The sequence below is a fragment of the Colius striatus genome (assembly GCF_028858725.1).
Source record: "Colius striatus isolate bColStr4 chromosome 26 unlocalized genomic scaffold, bColStr4.1.hap1 SUPER_26_unloc_2, whole genome shotgun sequence".
In the NCBI taxonomy this organism is placed as follows: Eukaryota; Metazoa; Chordata; class Aves; order Coliiformes; family Coliidae; genus Colius; species Colius striatus.
The window spans coordinates 44059-58314 of NW_026908396.1; the positions used below are offsets into that span (position 1 = coordinate 44059).

At 67.5% G+C, this 14256-nt stretch overlaps 1 protein-coding gene across 1 annotated transcript; it reads left to right on the forward strand.

Moving 5' to 3' along the window:
- Positions 1-871: 871 nt before the first annotated feature.
- On the forward strand, positions 872-14251 carry LOC133629037 (IQ motif and SEC7 domain-containing protein 2-like). Its single transcript, XM_062019650.1, is given in 23 exon segments — positions 872-1156; positions 2032-2967; positions 2970-3046; positions 3506-3535; positions 6635-6704; positions 6737-6913; positions 7563-7752; positions 7784-7944; positions 7982-8044; positions 8395-8604; positions 8788-9133; positions 9183-9306; positions 9754-9915; positions 10011-10133; positions 10633-10799; positions 10909-11048; positions 11302-11427; positions 11538-11637; positions 11894-12055; positions 12337-12501; positions 12842-12891; positions 13125-13876; positions 14155-14251. Coding segments are annotated over 23 exon segments (4713 nt in total).
- Positions 14252-14256: the final 5 nt, after the last annotated feature.

Sequence of the window (14256 nt, forward strand, 5' to 3'; positions counted from 1 at the left end):
GGGGCGTCGATATGAAATCCTCGGGTTAGGAGGAGAAAAAGGCGCCCCCTCCCCCCAAAACGCTGCTGTGGGGGGGTTCATGGGGGGGAGGGACGCGCCTCCCCTCGCCCCTCCCCCCCGCCCCGCCCCCACCCCGACTCACCGCCTCCCTCCGAGCTCCTCGCCCGGATCGGGCCCCCCCCCCCCTTTTCCCTTCCCCCCCTCCCCCCTTTTTCCCTCCCCCCCCTCCTCCGCCCCCTCGTCCGGGGCAACCCCCCCCCCCATCATTTACACCCCCCCCCCCCACTTTCCATCACAGACTCCCCCCCACATCGATACCAAACCCCCCCGGATTACGAGACGCCCCCAACCCCACCCCCCCCCACACCCTCAGGGCTGCCGGAACCCCCAGCCCAGCGTCGTCCCCCCCCCAGATTACCCCCCATCTTCCAACTCACCTCAAGGCCCCTCCCTGCAGCCCCCTCCCATTTTAACTGCCCCCCCCCCAAATTCAGACCCACCTCGTCTCTTAGGAGCAGCCCCCCCCCCCCAATTTTAAGATCTCCTCCCTCTTATTTTAGCCCCCCCCCCTTTCATTTTAGGACTCTTCCCTTCACTTTAAGACCCCCCCCCCCTTTCATTTTAGGATCCTCCTTGTAACCTTAAGACCCCCCCCATCTCATTTTAACCCCTTCCCTTCACTTTAAGATGCCCCCCCCTTCATTTTAACCTCCCTCTCCTCATTTTGACCCTCCCCACTTCATTTTAAGTCCCCCTCCCATTCCAAAGCCTTCCCCCCCTCCCCCTTTTACCTCCCCCCCCATAAGGACCTCCCCTATCCCTGCCCCCCCCGCCCCCCCCTTAATCCCCCTTTTTACCTCCGGGGGGGCTGATGGAAGGTTCGGGGGGTACCGGCTCCCCCCCCCGGGGTGTTGTCGGGGGGGGTGGAGGTGGTGTAGGGGGAGGGGGTGTCCCCGGAGCTGACCCCCCCGACCGTGCCGTCGAGTATCTGCTGGAGCTGAACCGGATTATCGCGACTCAACGACATCTCCTGGCGTCGCAACGGCGCCGGATCGCGCAGCTCGAGGGGCAGCTCCAGCGCCTGGCCCGGGAGAACCGGCACCTGCGGCAGCGGGGGGGCGCGGGGGGGGGCGCGACCGGAGCCCCCCGGCACCAGGTGAGTGGTGGGAGGGGGGCTGGGGGGGCACCAGGTGAGAGGATGAGGGGGGTTGGGGATGGGGAGGGGGGTCTGGAGCGGTTGTGGGGGCGCGACTGGACCCACCCCCCGATAAGGTGAGAGGAAGGAGGGGGGGGTTGGAGCACGTTTGAGGGGGGATTGAAGGGGGTTTGGGGGGCAGATGGAGATTGAGGGGCGCGGGGGGCGCAGCTGGTGAGAGGAGTGGGGGGGGTTGAGGGGATTTGGGGGGGGTTGGAGATGGGGAGGGGGAGGTTCGGGGGGTCGGGGGTCACATGGCCAGACCCCCCCTGGCATCAGGTGATGGGTTGGGGGATGGTTGGGGGGAGGTTCAGAGAGGGTTTGGGGGGATTTGACGGTGTTTGGGGGGAGGTGGGGAAGTGGCAGGAGTGGGGGTTGGGGGGGGTCACATAGGTTTTAAGGGGCTGGGAGGGAGTTTGGGGGAAGGTGGAGATGGGAGTGTGGGGGTTACGTGCCTGGACCCCCTCCCCCAGCACCACCTGAGAGGTTAGGGGGCGGTTGAGGGGGGATTGGGGGTGGTTGGAGGGGTTTTGGTGGGGGTTGGAGGGGGGCGGGGAAACAGTGCAGATGGTGGAAGTGGGGGGGGAAGATTGGGGGGGGTGGGGAAGGAGTGGGGAGTCCTTTTTTAGGGGGGTTCAGGGGACGAAGGGGGGGGATATGGAGCAGCTCAGCTCTGGGAGGGGCTGAGGGGGGGGGGTCTAGGGTCATAGAGACTGTCCCAGGGCCATAGAGCCCAACCTAGGGCCATATAGACTGTGCCAGGGCCACAGACCCCTCCCATTTCCCTCCATCACCCCCCCATCTGTGTGTGTGTCCCCCCCCTTCCCCCTCCCCAGGGCCACCCTGACCCCGACGGTCAATATCATCAAAACCACCTGGAGCCCGACGCCGCCGGCCAGTACCGAGGGGGACACCCCGAGCCGCAGCCCCACGCCGACGGCCAGTACGGGCGGTACGAGGCCGTGACCGACCGCGACGGGCTGTACCCGGCCCGGCCCGAGCGCGACAGAGCCCACCAGAGCAGGAAGGAGCGCGAGAGGCAGCCCCCTCCCCACCCCAGGGACGGGCAGTTCCGCGGCTGCCTGGACAGGGAGGTGCAGTATCAGCCTCGCCTGGAGCGCGACGGGCAATATCCCCCACGGATGGACCGCGACGGGCAGTTCCTGAGCCAGGCGGAGAGGGAGGGGCCGTATCAGGGCCATATGGACCATGAGGGGCCGTATCAGAGCCATCTGGACCACGAGGGGCCGTATCAGGGTCATCTGGACCACGAGGGGCCGTATCAGAGCCATATGGACCACGAGGGGCCTTACCAGGGCCGGATGGACCACGAGGGGCCGTATCAGGGTCATCTGGACCACGAGGGGCAATATCAGGGTCATGCAGAGCGTGAGGGGCAATACCAAGGTCGTATGGACCGCGAGGGGCCGTATCAGAGCCATATGGACCATGAGGGGCAATATCAGGGCCGTATAGACCATGAGGGACAATATCAAGGTCACCTGGACCGTGAAGGGCCGTATCAGAGCCACATGGACCACGAGGGGCAATACCAAGGCCGTATGGACCACGAGGGGCAATACCAGGGTCACCTGGAGCACGAGGGGCAATACCTGAGCTGCCTGGAGCGGGAGCTGCAGTACCGGAGCCGGGAAGGTCCTTACGGCTCGTGTATGGACCGGGAAGGGCCATATCCTGCCCGGGGAGCGTTGTGCTGGGGCCCAGCGGGACTGGGAGCGGGATTGGCCGCGGGGGCCACTGAGCCGAGGCCCCCTCCCGCAGCTCCAGCCCCGGAGGAGGGGGGCACAGCACCAGCGCCAGCACCAGTCCTGCCACCACCCTGCAGCGCAAGTAAGGACCCCCCAAAAAACCTGAGACCTCCCTGAGACCCCCCCCACCAGCTCCCTCTCTGATGCTCCCCCACCCCAAAATCCCCTCCCACTCCCTTTTACCCCCACAACGCCCCCATTGCAGCACCCTGAGGCCAGGCTGAGCTCATCACAGCCCTGGGGCTGGGCGGGAGGGGTCTGTTTGGCTGGTGGGGGGGGGTTGTGGGCACAGGTGGTGGCTCCATGGGGGGGGAGCACCCGAGGCCACAGACGTCACAGCCCCCCCCATCCCCCTCCCCTGACCCATCTGTCTGGCCTGGAGGGGTTCCCAGAGCCCTGGGGTGGGGGCACATGCCTGAAGGAGTGGGGAGGGGGACACAGAGGGGTCCCTGGGTGAAAGGGGGGTCAGGTGGGGGTCTCCTCAGTGAGGGGGAGGGTCTGTGGCACTGACACTCCCCCCCCCGCTTTCCTCCCCACCAAGGTCAGACCGAGACAGCTCCAGGACAGTGAGGTCAGTACCAACACCCCCCCCCAAATGACCTTTGACCTCCCCATGACCTTTGACCTCCCCGTGACCTCCTCATGATGAGCTATTGCGACGGGGCTGCCCCTGTCACGACAGGATGCACGTGGCTATGACAGAGCAGGATGTGTCATGACACCATCAGCCATCTACAGCAGGGCTGGACTGTGGCCACAGAGGGTCTGTGTCGTGACAAGGCTGAGCTATCGCGACCAAGTGTGTCATGACAGGGCCAATTTGTCATGACAGGGGTGGCCTGTTGCACAGAGTGTCTGTGTCGTGACAAGGCCGATCTGTCCTAACAGGGGTGATCTGTCACGACAAAGTGTGTCGTGACAAGGCTGGTCTGTCCTCATGGGGGTGACTTGTTGCACCAGAGTGTGTGTGTCGTGACGAGGCCGCCCCATTGCGACAGGGGTGCCCAGTTGCTGGGCCGAGCCATGGCCCCGTCCCCGTGAGGATGTCACGACAGGGCCACGTCATGTCGCGACAGGGCTGGGGGGAGGCCATGTGTAACCCCCCCCTCTGCCAGGGCGGCCGTTGCCTGGCGACAGCGCCGGGGGGCGGCCGGTGCCGGCTCTGACAGCCGGGGGAGGCGTCGCCATGGCAACCACCGACCCGAAATCGGGGGGGGGGGGGGCTTGGGGGGGGGGGCGTGTGGCATCATACGGGGGGGGGACAACACATCGCTGGGGGGGGGCTGGACCCGCCGCCCTGGGGCTGATCCCATTCCCAACCCCTTGGGGGGAATCCAGTGGATCCCTCCGGCCCCTCCCTCATCTTGTTCCCCCCCCAATCTGTCCCAGTGCCCCCCAGTCTGTCCCAGTGCCCCCCCTGCCGTGTCTGTGTGTCTGTGCCGCCACCAGCTCCTGACTCGTCTTTTCTCTCCTCTCTTGATCCCCCATTATGATACCCCCCATGCTCCCCTCCCCTTAACCCCCCCATACCTTTCCCCATACCCCTCTGTCCGTCCATCGTCTCCCCTCGTCTGTGTCCTCCCCAACCCCCCACATCCAGGTGCCACCTCTGGGTCCTCTCAGGTGCTCCAACCTCCCCCCACCCAAAGGTAAGAGCCCCCCCCCATAGGGGCTGTAGGGACCCCCAGGATCTATAGGGATCCACTGGGATCTATAGGGACCTCCCCCAGGATCTATAGGGACCTCTCCCCAGGCTGTAGAAGGTCAGAGAGAGACCCCGAGGGGGGTCACATGGGGATGGTGGGGGGGTCTCTGGCACCTATGGGTGTCACGTGGGTCTGGGAGGACCTATAGGGGCTGTATGGATCCCCAGGGATCTACAGGGGCCATGTGCATCCCTTAGGGATCTGTAGGGGCTGTATACATCCCCTGGGATCTATAGGTGCCATATACATTCCTAGGGACCTATAGGGGCTGTATGGATTCCTAGGGATCTACAGGGGCTATATGCATCCCTTAGGGATCTATAGGGGCTATAGAGATCCCTAGGGATCTATAAGGGCTGCAGGCATCCCGAGGGATTTATAGGGGGTGTGTAGATCCCCAGGGATCTATAGCTGCCACGTGCATCCCCATGGATTGATAGGAGCTATAGAGGTCTCTAGGGATCTAGAAGGGCTGCATGCATTCCCAGGGATCTACAGGTGCCACGTGCATCCCCAGGGATCTGTAGGGACCCCTATAACTTCCCCAGGGCCCTGTGGGCTCCCTCTTGGCTTCGAACTCCCGTTTCGGGGCGGGGGGAGGCTGTTTGGGGGCGGTTGCCATGGCGACGCCTCCATCCCGGCGCCTCCTCGCGCTATTTTGGGGGAGAAGGCGGTGACTTTGGGGGGGGGGGAGGGGCGGGGAGGAGCTCATCCGGGACCCCCCATCCCCCCCCATCCCATCCTCGGGGGAAACCCAGGGGGGCATCCGAGCTTCCCCCCCCCCCCGACCGTGACAACCGAACCTGGCAACGCGTCACCGTGGCAACCGCCGTCCCGGGGGGGCGTTTGGGGGGGGGTCGGAGGGGTCGCTCCGCGCATGCCCCTGGTGCCAGACGAGCCCATTGACCCCCCCTCCCCGAATTACCTCCCCCCGCGTCTGTGCGCGCTCCCCTAAATTGAAGAGAGGGGCGTAAGTTTCCCCCCAACCCTTCCATCCCCCCCCCCTACACGAGGGGTCAAGCATCCCCCTCCCCAAAATAGCGTGGGAACCCCCTCCCCCCGCAACACCCCGGGCGAGCCCAAATCGCAGCCGGCGCGGGGGGGTCGCTCGGTGGGGTGGGGGAGGGAGGGTCGCTCCTACAGCTCCTCCCACCCCCCCCCCCCAACCCCATCCGGGCCCTGGGTGTTGCTGCGGAGGAGACGGAACCCCCCCCTTTCCCCTCCCCCACCCTTTTGCCCCCCCCATCCGGGGACCCCGTTCCCGTGGGGAGGGGTCTCTCCGCCCCCCGAGACCCCCCCCCAGCGATGTGGTGTCTGCAATGCACCGCGGACCGGCGCCGGGGGGGGGGGGGGCCCGCTCCGGCAGCATCTGCTGCACGGGTGAGTCGGGGAAAACCCCCTCCCCAAACCTGAGACCCCCCCCAAAAAAACCGCCTTTAACATCCTCCCCTCCCCCAGGAACATCCCCCCCACTCCTCAAAACGCTCGCGGGATTCCCCTCCCCCACCAGCCCTTCCCCCACCCTCCCCGGGATTTCGAGGGGGTTTTGGGAGGTGAGACGCCCCCAATTTATGTGCCTGACCTCCCCCCCCGCCCGTTCTGCCCCTCCCGGGGTGCTCTGACCCCCCCTTACCCCCCCAGTCCAGCCCCACCTCGGGGTGCCCTGGGGATGGGGGGAGGGGCTGTGTGTCTCGTGTCTGTGTTTCTGTCTGCCCCACCCCCACACCCCCTGTGTGTCCCCCCCATCCCATGTCCACACCCCCCCCCCCCACATCCCCCCCTCCCCACTTTCCCTTCTCAGGTCGGGGGCATCCTTTGGGGGGGTGTGGGGGGCAGACCCGTGTGTGTGTCTTGGAGGGGGCGGTAGGGGGGGGGTCTTTGAGGCCTCTTGGTGTGGGGAGGGGTGTCTCAGGGAGGTTTGTTGGGGGGGGTCCTGACCTGCCCCCCCTCCCGTGTCCCCACAGCGTGGATGGCGAAGCTCCGGGCAGTGAGGGGGGGGGGGCCGGTACCCGACAGCCCCGGGAGACCCCCCCAGTACTGTGGGCTGCCCCAACCCACCCCCCAAGGAGCAGGAAGTTCCGGGGGGGGGTCCCGGGGGGGGGTCCCCGGGTTTGGCCTGGCCCCGGCTGCCCCCGCAACCCGCCAGCGTGGCCCTGCGCAAGCAGGAGGAGGAGGAGGAGAGCAAGAGGCCGAAGGCTCTGAGTGACAGCTACGAGCTCTCCACTGACCTGCAGGACAAGAAGGTACCTTGGGGCCCCTCTGGGGACACCCCAAACCCCCTCCCTGAGGCCCGTCCCGCTGCTGCCAGCTGCAGCTCCTCGGCTCTGGCCTCACCTGGGTCCTCCTGCCCCGGCCCCTCCGTGTCCCCTTTGTCCCTTCTGTCGTGTCCCCTGTGCCCCCATCTCCCCCAACGTCCCCCACGATGTCACCATCTCCCCAACGTCCCCACCTCCCCTCCATCCCCCCAACATCCCAACCAACCTTCCATCTGCCCAACGTCCCCACCTCCCCCTCAATCTCCCCACCTCCCCTTCCATTCCCCGACGTCCAAACCATCCCTCTCCATCTCCCCAACGTCCCAACCACCTCCCCCTCCATCCCAACCACCTCCCCCCTCCATCCCCCACCATCCCAACCACCTCTCTCTCCATCTCCCCACTTCTCCCACCATCCCAACCACCTCCCCCTCCATCCCCCACCATCCCAACCACCTCGCCCTCCATCCCCCACCATCCCAACCACCTCCCCCTCCATCCCCCACCATCCCAACCACCTCGCCCTCCATCCCCCACCATCCCAACCACCTCGCCCTCCATCCCCCACTATCCCAACCACCTCCCCCTCCATCCCCCCCGTCCCCCGCCGTGCCCCGGTGCCCGCCTCGCCCCGCAGGTGGAGATGCTGGAGCGCAAGTACGGGGGCTACTTCCGCACGCGCCGCGCCGCCCGCACCATCCAGGCCGCCTTCCGGCGCTACCGCATGGCGCAGAAGTTCGAGCGGCTGCGCAGCGAGGGGGGTCGCGCCCGGCGCCTGGCCCTGCCCGGCCTCCGCCTGCAGTTCTCCTTCGAGGAGTACGACAGGGGACCCCCCCGTCCCGGCCCCGGGACCCCCGCTCCCGCCCCCGCCCTACTTCCAGGGCAAGCCCGCTTCGCTGGACGAAGGGGTTCTGGGGGGGACCCCGACGGGCGGCTCGATACGGGGGGTCGTGTCGGGCGGGTTTGGACGGGGGAGGGGGGTGGGGAAGGGGGAGTGGGGGGAGGGGGGGGGTGGGGGAGTGGGGGGGGGAGTGGTGGGGAGCCCCCCCCCGGCAGCTCTCGGCCTCGGCTGATTTCGGACCCGGCGGCGCCGACCTGGAGGAGGCCTTTGCGCAGCAGGTAGAGGGGTCACGGGGGGGGTGACGGTGTCAGGGGAGGTCGTGGGGAGAGGTCACGGGGTCATGGGGGGGTCATTGGGGTCGTGGGAGGTCATGGGGGTCGTGGGAGGTCATGGGGTAGGGATTGGGGGGTCATGGAGGGTGAGGGGGTCATAGGGTCATGGGGTGAGGGTTGGAGGTCGTGGGGATTGAGGGGTCGTGGGGTGAGGTCACAGGGTCACAGGAGGTCATGGGGTCATGGGGGTGGGGACTGGGGGGTCGTGGGGATTGGGGAGATCATGGCGGGTCCTGGGGAGGGGTCACAGGGTCCATGGGGGCTTAGGCCGGTGTCTCTGTGTGTGTCCCCCCCAGGTGAAGTCTTTGGCCGCCTCCATTGACGAGGCGCTGGGGGGGGGGTCGTGGGGTTCCCCCCGGAGCCTCAGCCCCCCCCGCGGGGGACAGCGCCGCCACCGTCCGCCAGCGACGTCACCCTCTACCTGGACGAGGGGCTCCCCGGCTCCCCCCACTCCCCCGACCGCCCCCCCCAGCCCTGAACCCTCCCCCCCCGAACCCATCACCGGGGCTGGCCCCTGCCCCCCCCCCGCCCCCAGCCCCTCCCCCACCCCCCCCTACCCCCCCCCCAACAACCCCCCTGGCCCCCTCGAGCGCTGGGGTGGGGGAGGGGCCGAGGAAGCCCCTCGCCGCGGCCCCCCCTCCGTGTTTGGAGTGTCGGGGCCGCGGCGGGGGAGGAGGGGTGGGGGGAGGAGGAGGGGGGGGGGGGTCACCCCCCCTCTGCTGACGGTGGAACCCCCCAGCGACAGCTCGGCCGACCTCAGCGACCGCTCGGACCGCGGCTCCCTCAACCGGGGGGGTCCCTACGAACCCGAAGGGGCCGGGGCGGGGGGGGACCTTACCCCGTGGAGGCCCCCCTCATCGTTGCTTTCACCCCGAAGCCCCCCCCCAGCAACCCCCCGGCCCCCCGCCCCCCGCCCCCCGGCCGCCGAGGAAGGTTCAGAAGTCGACAACGAGAGCTTGGGGAGCAGCTCCAACTCCAACGAGACCCTCAACTGCTCTTCGGGTTCCTCGTCCCGGGATAGTTTGAGGAGACCCCCCCCACCGCCACCCGCCACCCCCTACGGCCCCCCCACAACCCCCCGGTGCCGCGGGACCCCCCGGCAAAGCCACGTACCAGCGGGAAGTGCGGCAGAGCTGGGACTCGCCGGCCCTCAACAACGACGTGGTGCAGCGGCGCCAGTACCGCATCGGCCTCAACCTCTTCAACAAGTGAGGGGGGGGGCTGCTGGGGAAGGGGGGAGGTTGGACGTGGGATGGAGTCTGGGGGTCCCATAGTGGGGTTGGGGTGTGGTTTTGGGGGTCCTGAGGCGATGAGAGGGGGAGGTTTTGAGGTGGGCCTGGAGGAGGATGCGGTGGGTGGTTCAGGGAATGTTGTGGTGGGGCTGTGGGGGAGGTTGAGGGGGGGCCCAGTAGCCAAGGTGGTGTTCTAGGTGCCCCTCTGATGGAGATATTCTAGGTGTCCAAGCCATTACGACCTTCTGAGTAACCCCATAGGTTCTCCCCCAAACCCAACCACCTCCAGCTGCCCTTGAGGTGACCCCACAGGTACCCAAACAACCCCACAACCAGGGGAAAGTCACATCTCAGAGGGGGATGGGGGAGATGGGATCCACCTTGAGACATGGAGATGGGACCCACCAGCCATCATCTGCTCAGGAAGCCGGAGAAGGGGATCCAGTACCTGATCGAGAGGGGCTTCCTGTCGGACACGCCGGTGGGGGTGGCCCATTTCATCCTGGAGAGGAAGGGGCTGAGCCGCCAGATGATCGGCGAGTTCCTGGGCAACCGCCAGAAGCAGTTCAACCGCGACGTGCTGGAGTGAGGGACCCCCCCCACGGGGCTGGGAGAGGGACACGAGGGTCTGGGGTCCCACCAAAGCCTGGGATGACCCCCTGGGCGCTCTCTCCTCGCAGCTGTGTGGTGGATGAGATGGATTTCTCCGGGATGGAGCTGGATGAGGCTCTGCGCAAGTTCCAGTCGCACATCCGGGTGCAAGGGGAAGCTCAGAAGGTCGAGCGCTTGATCGAGGCCTTCAGGTGAGGAAGAGCAGGAGCATCTTCTCATCCGCATCTGCCTCAGGTCACCAGGAGGTTGGGTGGTGGCCGTGGGGAGATGGGTTTGGTGAGCCGGAGGATCAAGAGGGAGATGGTGGAGGTGGTGCCATGGTTGGTGGCTCCAAATGACTCCATGGGTTGAGCGGGAGGATCAGGAGGGTGATGATGGAGGTCGTGGTCAACGTGCCATGGTTGTTGGCCCCAGGTGACTCCATGGGTTGAGCAGGAGGGAGATGGTGGAGATGGTGGCCACCACGCCACGGGGTTGGTGGCCCCAGGTGACTCTGGGCTGACCTGGAGGCCCTTGGAGGTGGTGACCCCACACACAAGAGCTCCTGGACCGCTCCAGGCCTCGCATTGACCGTCCCATCTCCATGGAGACGGCCCTTGGGGGAACACCCTGCGCCCAGGGTTGGGCCTTTGGGGGTTGTCCATCCCCCTCCATCCCCACCACCACCACCCACCAACCCCCCCCCCGCAGCCAACGCTACTGCGTGTGTAACGCGGCCCTGCTGCGCCAGTTCCGCAACCCGGACACCATCTTCATCCTGGCCTTCGCCATCATCCTCCTCAACACCGACATGTACAGCCCCAGCGTCAAGGCCGAGCGCAAGATGAAGCTGGAGGACTTCATCAAGAACCTCCGAGGTGAGGCGGGTCCTTCCTTACCCTCCTCCTCCTCCTCAGGGGGAATGTGAGGACTCCTCCTCCTCCTCGGGGGGGGGTTGGAGATGAAGGCACCTGGGGTGTGTCACAGGGGTGGACAACGGGGAGGACATTCCCCGGGACATGCTGGTGGGCATCTACCAACGCATCCAGAGCCGGGAGCTGAGGACCAACGACGACCACGTGTCGCAGGTGCAGGCCGTGGAGCGCATGATCGTCGGCAAGAAGCCGGTGGGTTGGGTCCTGGGGGGGTCTGGGGGGAAAAGGGGGTTTGAGGGGAGGTTGGAGGGGAAAAAGTGGGTTTTTGGTGGAGATTTGAGGGAAAGGTGGAGTTTTGTTGGAGTTCTGAAGGGCACAAGCGGAATGTTGTTGCACTTGTGAGGGAAAAGCGTGTTTTTTGGGTGAGCTGATGGCAAAACCCAGAGCTGTGTCAGGCCAGGAGATGCCACCCACCGCCCCCTGAGGTTCTGTCTCCCGTCCCCAGGTTCTGTCCCTGCCCCACCGGCGCCTGGTTTGCTGCTGCCAGCTCTACGAGGTCCCCGACCCCAACCGTCCCCAGCGCCTGGGGCTGCACCAGAGAGAGGTTTTCCTCTTCAACGACCTGCTGGTGGTGAGTCCCCAAAGGCCAGAGGGACGCCCCAACCTCTGGGGAGTTGCTTTTGGGGTTGGGATGGGGATCTTTTCCCTCTGTGACTCTGTTGGTGGCTTTTTGGGGGTTAGGTGACAAAGATCTTCCAGAAGAAGAAGATCCTGGTGACCTACAGCTTCCGTCAGAGCTTCCCCCTGGTCGAGATGCACATGCAGCTCTTCCAGAACGCCTGTGAGCCCCAGGACACCCCACGTCCATCCTCCCCAGCCCCCCACCCCAGCACCTCCTGACCCACGCCCAGGACACCCCACATCCATCCTCCCCAGCCCCCCACCCCAGCACCTCCTGACCCACCCCCAGGACACCCCACGTCCATCCTCCCCAGCCCCCCACCCCAGCACCTCCTGACCCACCCCCAGGACACCCCACATCCATCCTCCCCAGCCCCCCACCCCAGCACCTCCTCACCTCTGCTGACCCACCCCAGATTACCAGTTTGGGATCAAGCTGCTGTCGGCAGCGCCAGGCGGGGAGAGGAAGGTTCTGATCGTGTTCAACGCGCCGAGTCCCCAGGACAGGCTGCGCTTTGCCAGCGACCTCAGGGAGTCCGTGGCCGAGGTGCAGGAGATGGAGAAGTACCGAGTGGAGGGTGAGACAGGCACTGGGAGCTCTGGGATGGGCCGGGGGGGCACTGGGATGGGGGAGGAGGGGCACTGGGAGCGCTGGGATGGGTTGGGGAGGGCACTGGGAAGACACTAAGAGCACTGGGATGGGGGAGGCACTGGGCTGGTGTGTGGGGGGGCCACTGGGCTGATGGAAGGGGCACTGGGAGGACACTGGGAGCGCTGGGCTGGGGTGTGGGGGGGCACTGGTGTGACTGGGAGCCACTGGTGGGACCGGGAGGCCCCTCATCCCTCCCCCTGTTCCCAGCCGAGCTGGAGAAGCAGAAGGGGGTGTCGGGCCCGCGCACCGGGGGCACCCCCCGGGAGGCTCTGAACGGGCTGAGCCGCAGCAGCCTGGACGAGCCCTTCGCGCCGGGGGAGGGGCTGAAGCGAAGCGCCCTGAGCAGCTCCCTCCGGGACCTGTCCGACAGCGGTGAGACCCCTGAGGGGAGCGGGGGGCTCGGGGAGGGGCTTCTGGGGGTCCTCTGGGGGCGTTTGGGGTCTCCTGGGAGGGTTAAGGGGCTCTGGAGAAGGGATTTGGGGTGTCCTGGGGGGTGTTTGGGGTTTCTTGGGGGTTGTTTGTGGTTTCCTGCGGGGCATTTGGGGGTCTCCTAGGGGCGCTTGGGGTCTTCTGGGGGGGGCTTTAGGGGTCATTTGGGGACACGCAGGCGGGCTTACTGTGACCCCAGGGGAGGGGGGGAGTTGGGGGTGAGGGGTCACAGCAGAGGGAGCCCCCACCCCCCAATGCTGTATGTGTGTGTGTGTCCACCCAGGAAAACGCGGCCGGAGGAACAGCGTGGGGTCCCTGGACAGCACCATCGAGGTGAGCGGGGGTGGTTTTGGGAGGGGTCACCTGCCCCTATGCAAACACCCCGCCCCCCCCGCGCAGCTGAGTCCGAGCGCCCGCCTGTTGGGGCGGGGCGTGGCCGGGGGCGTGGCCATTGGCACAGCCACAGCCAATCAGAGAGGGGGGCGGGGCCTGACGGGCCGGGGGCGTGGCCTCGCTGGCTGTGGGCGTGGCCTCGCCGCCTGACTCCGCCCCTTTCCCCCCCCCAGGGCTCCATCATCAGCAGCCCCCGACCCCAGGCGCGAGGCGTCGGAGCGGGCGCGACCCCCATGGGGGGGGGTTGGTGGTGGTGGGGGGGGGTCCCGGCGGAGCTCCTGAGGGCTACAAACCGCCCCCCGCCCGCCCCGTCTCCAACTCTTCCTCCTTCTTGGGGTCCCTGTTCGGGAGCCGGAGGGGGAAAGGACCCCCCGGCCCCCCCCCCACCCCCCCCCTCCCACCATCCCGGGGTCGGGGGTCCCACGTCGGCTTCGGCTTCTTCGTCCTCGGCGTCATCGTCCCACCATCATCACCATCCACCCCCCGCGCCCCCCCAGGCCCCCGAGGGTCCGTCCAAGCTGCAGGCACTCCACGCTCAGTATTGTCACGGGGCCGGCGGGGGAGGGGGGATGGTGGCGGTGGGAGGAGGGGGTGGTCCCGGACCTCCTCCGCCGCCCCCTCCCCCTTACCCCCAGCAGCCCCCTCCTCCCGCCCGCCCCGCGCCCCCCCCCCCCGCTCCCCGCCATCGCCGCCGGAGCCCCCCCCCCGCTTCCACGGGGGACCCCAACCCCCGTTGTCCGCTCCCCCCCGTGCAGCACGGCCCTCCCGGGGGGGGGTTCCCCCCCCCGCACCCCCATTACACCTTACACCGACCCGGCAAAAGGGGAGGGGCCCCCCCGGGACCCCCACGACAACCCCTTTCCCCTCTCCCCCTCTACAGCCCCGCTCCACCCCACCACGGGCTGCCCCACGGTTACCCCCCCCGGCCCGCCCCCTCACCACCACCCCCCCCCGCCCCCCCCCCCCGGGCCCGCTGCCGCCAAACACTTCGTTTTCGGTGGGGGGGGTGGGGTGGGGGGGTCCGGCCGGGGGGGGCTTTGCGGGGAGGGGGAGGAGGAGGAGGTGGTGGGGTGGCGGCCCCCCCACCCCATCACCACCACCATCATCATCATCACCACCACCACCCCCCTCCCCATTCCCCCATCCCCCCCCCACCCCTCTTACCCCCCTTTGCCCCCCCCCTTCGCCCCACACCCCCCTCAGCCCCCACTCCCCCGCCGGTCCCACCTCCCCGTTGGCCCAAACCGGACAGGGCCCCCCCAAACCCAAACCGGGGAACCGCATCAGCACCGTCGTCTGACCCCT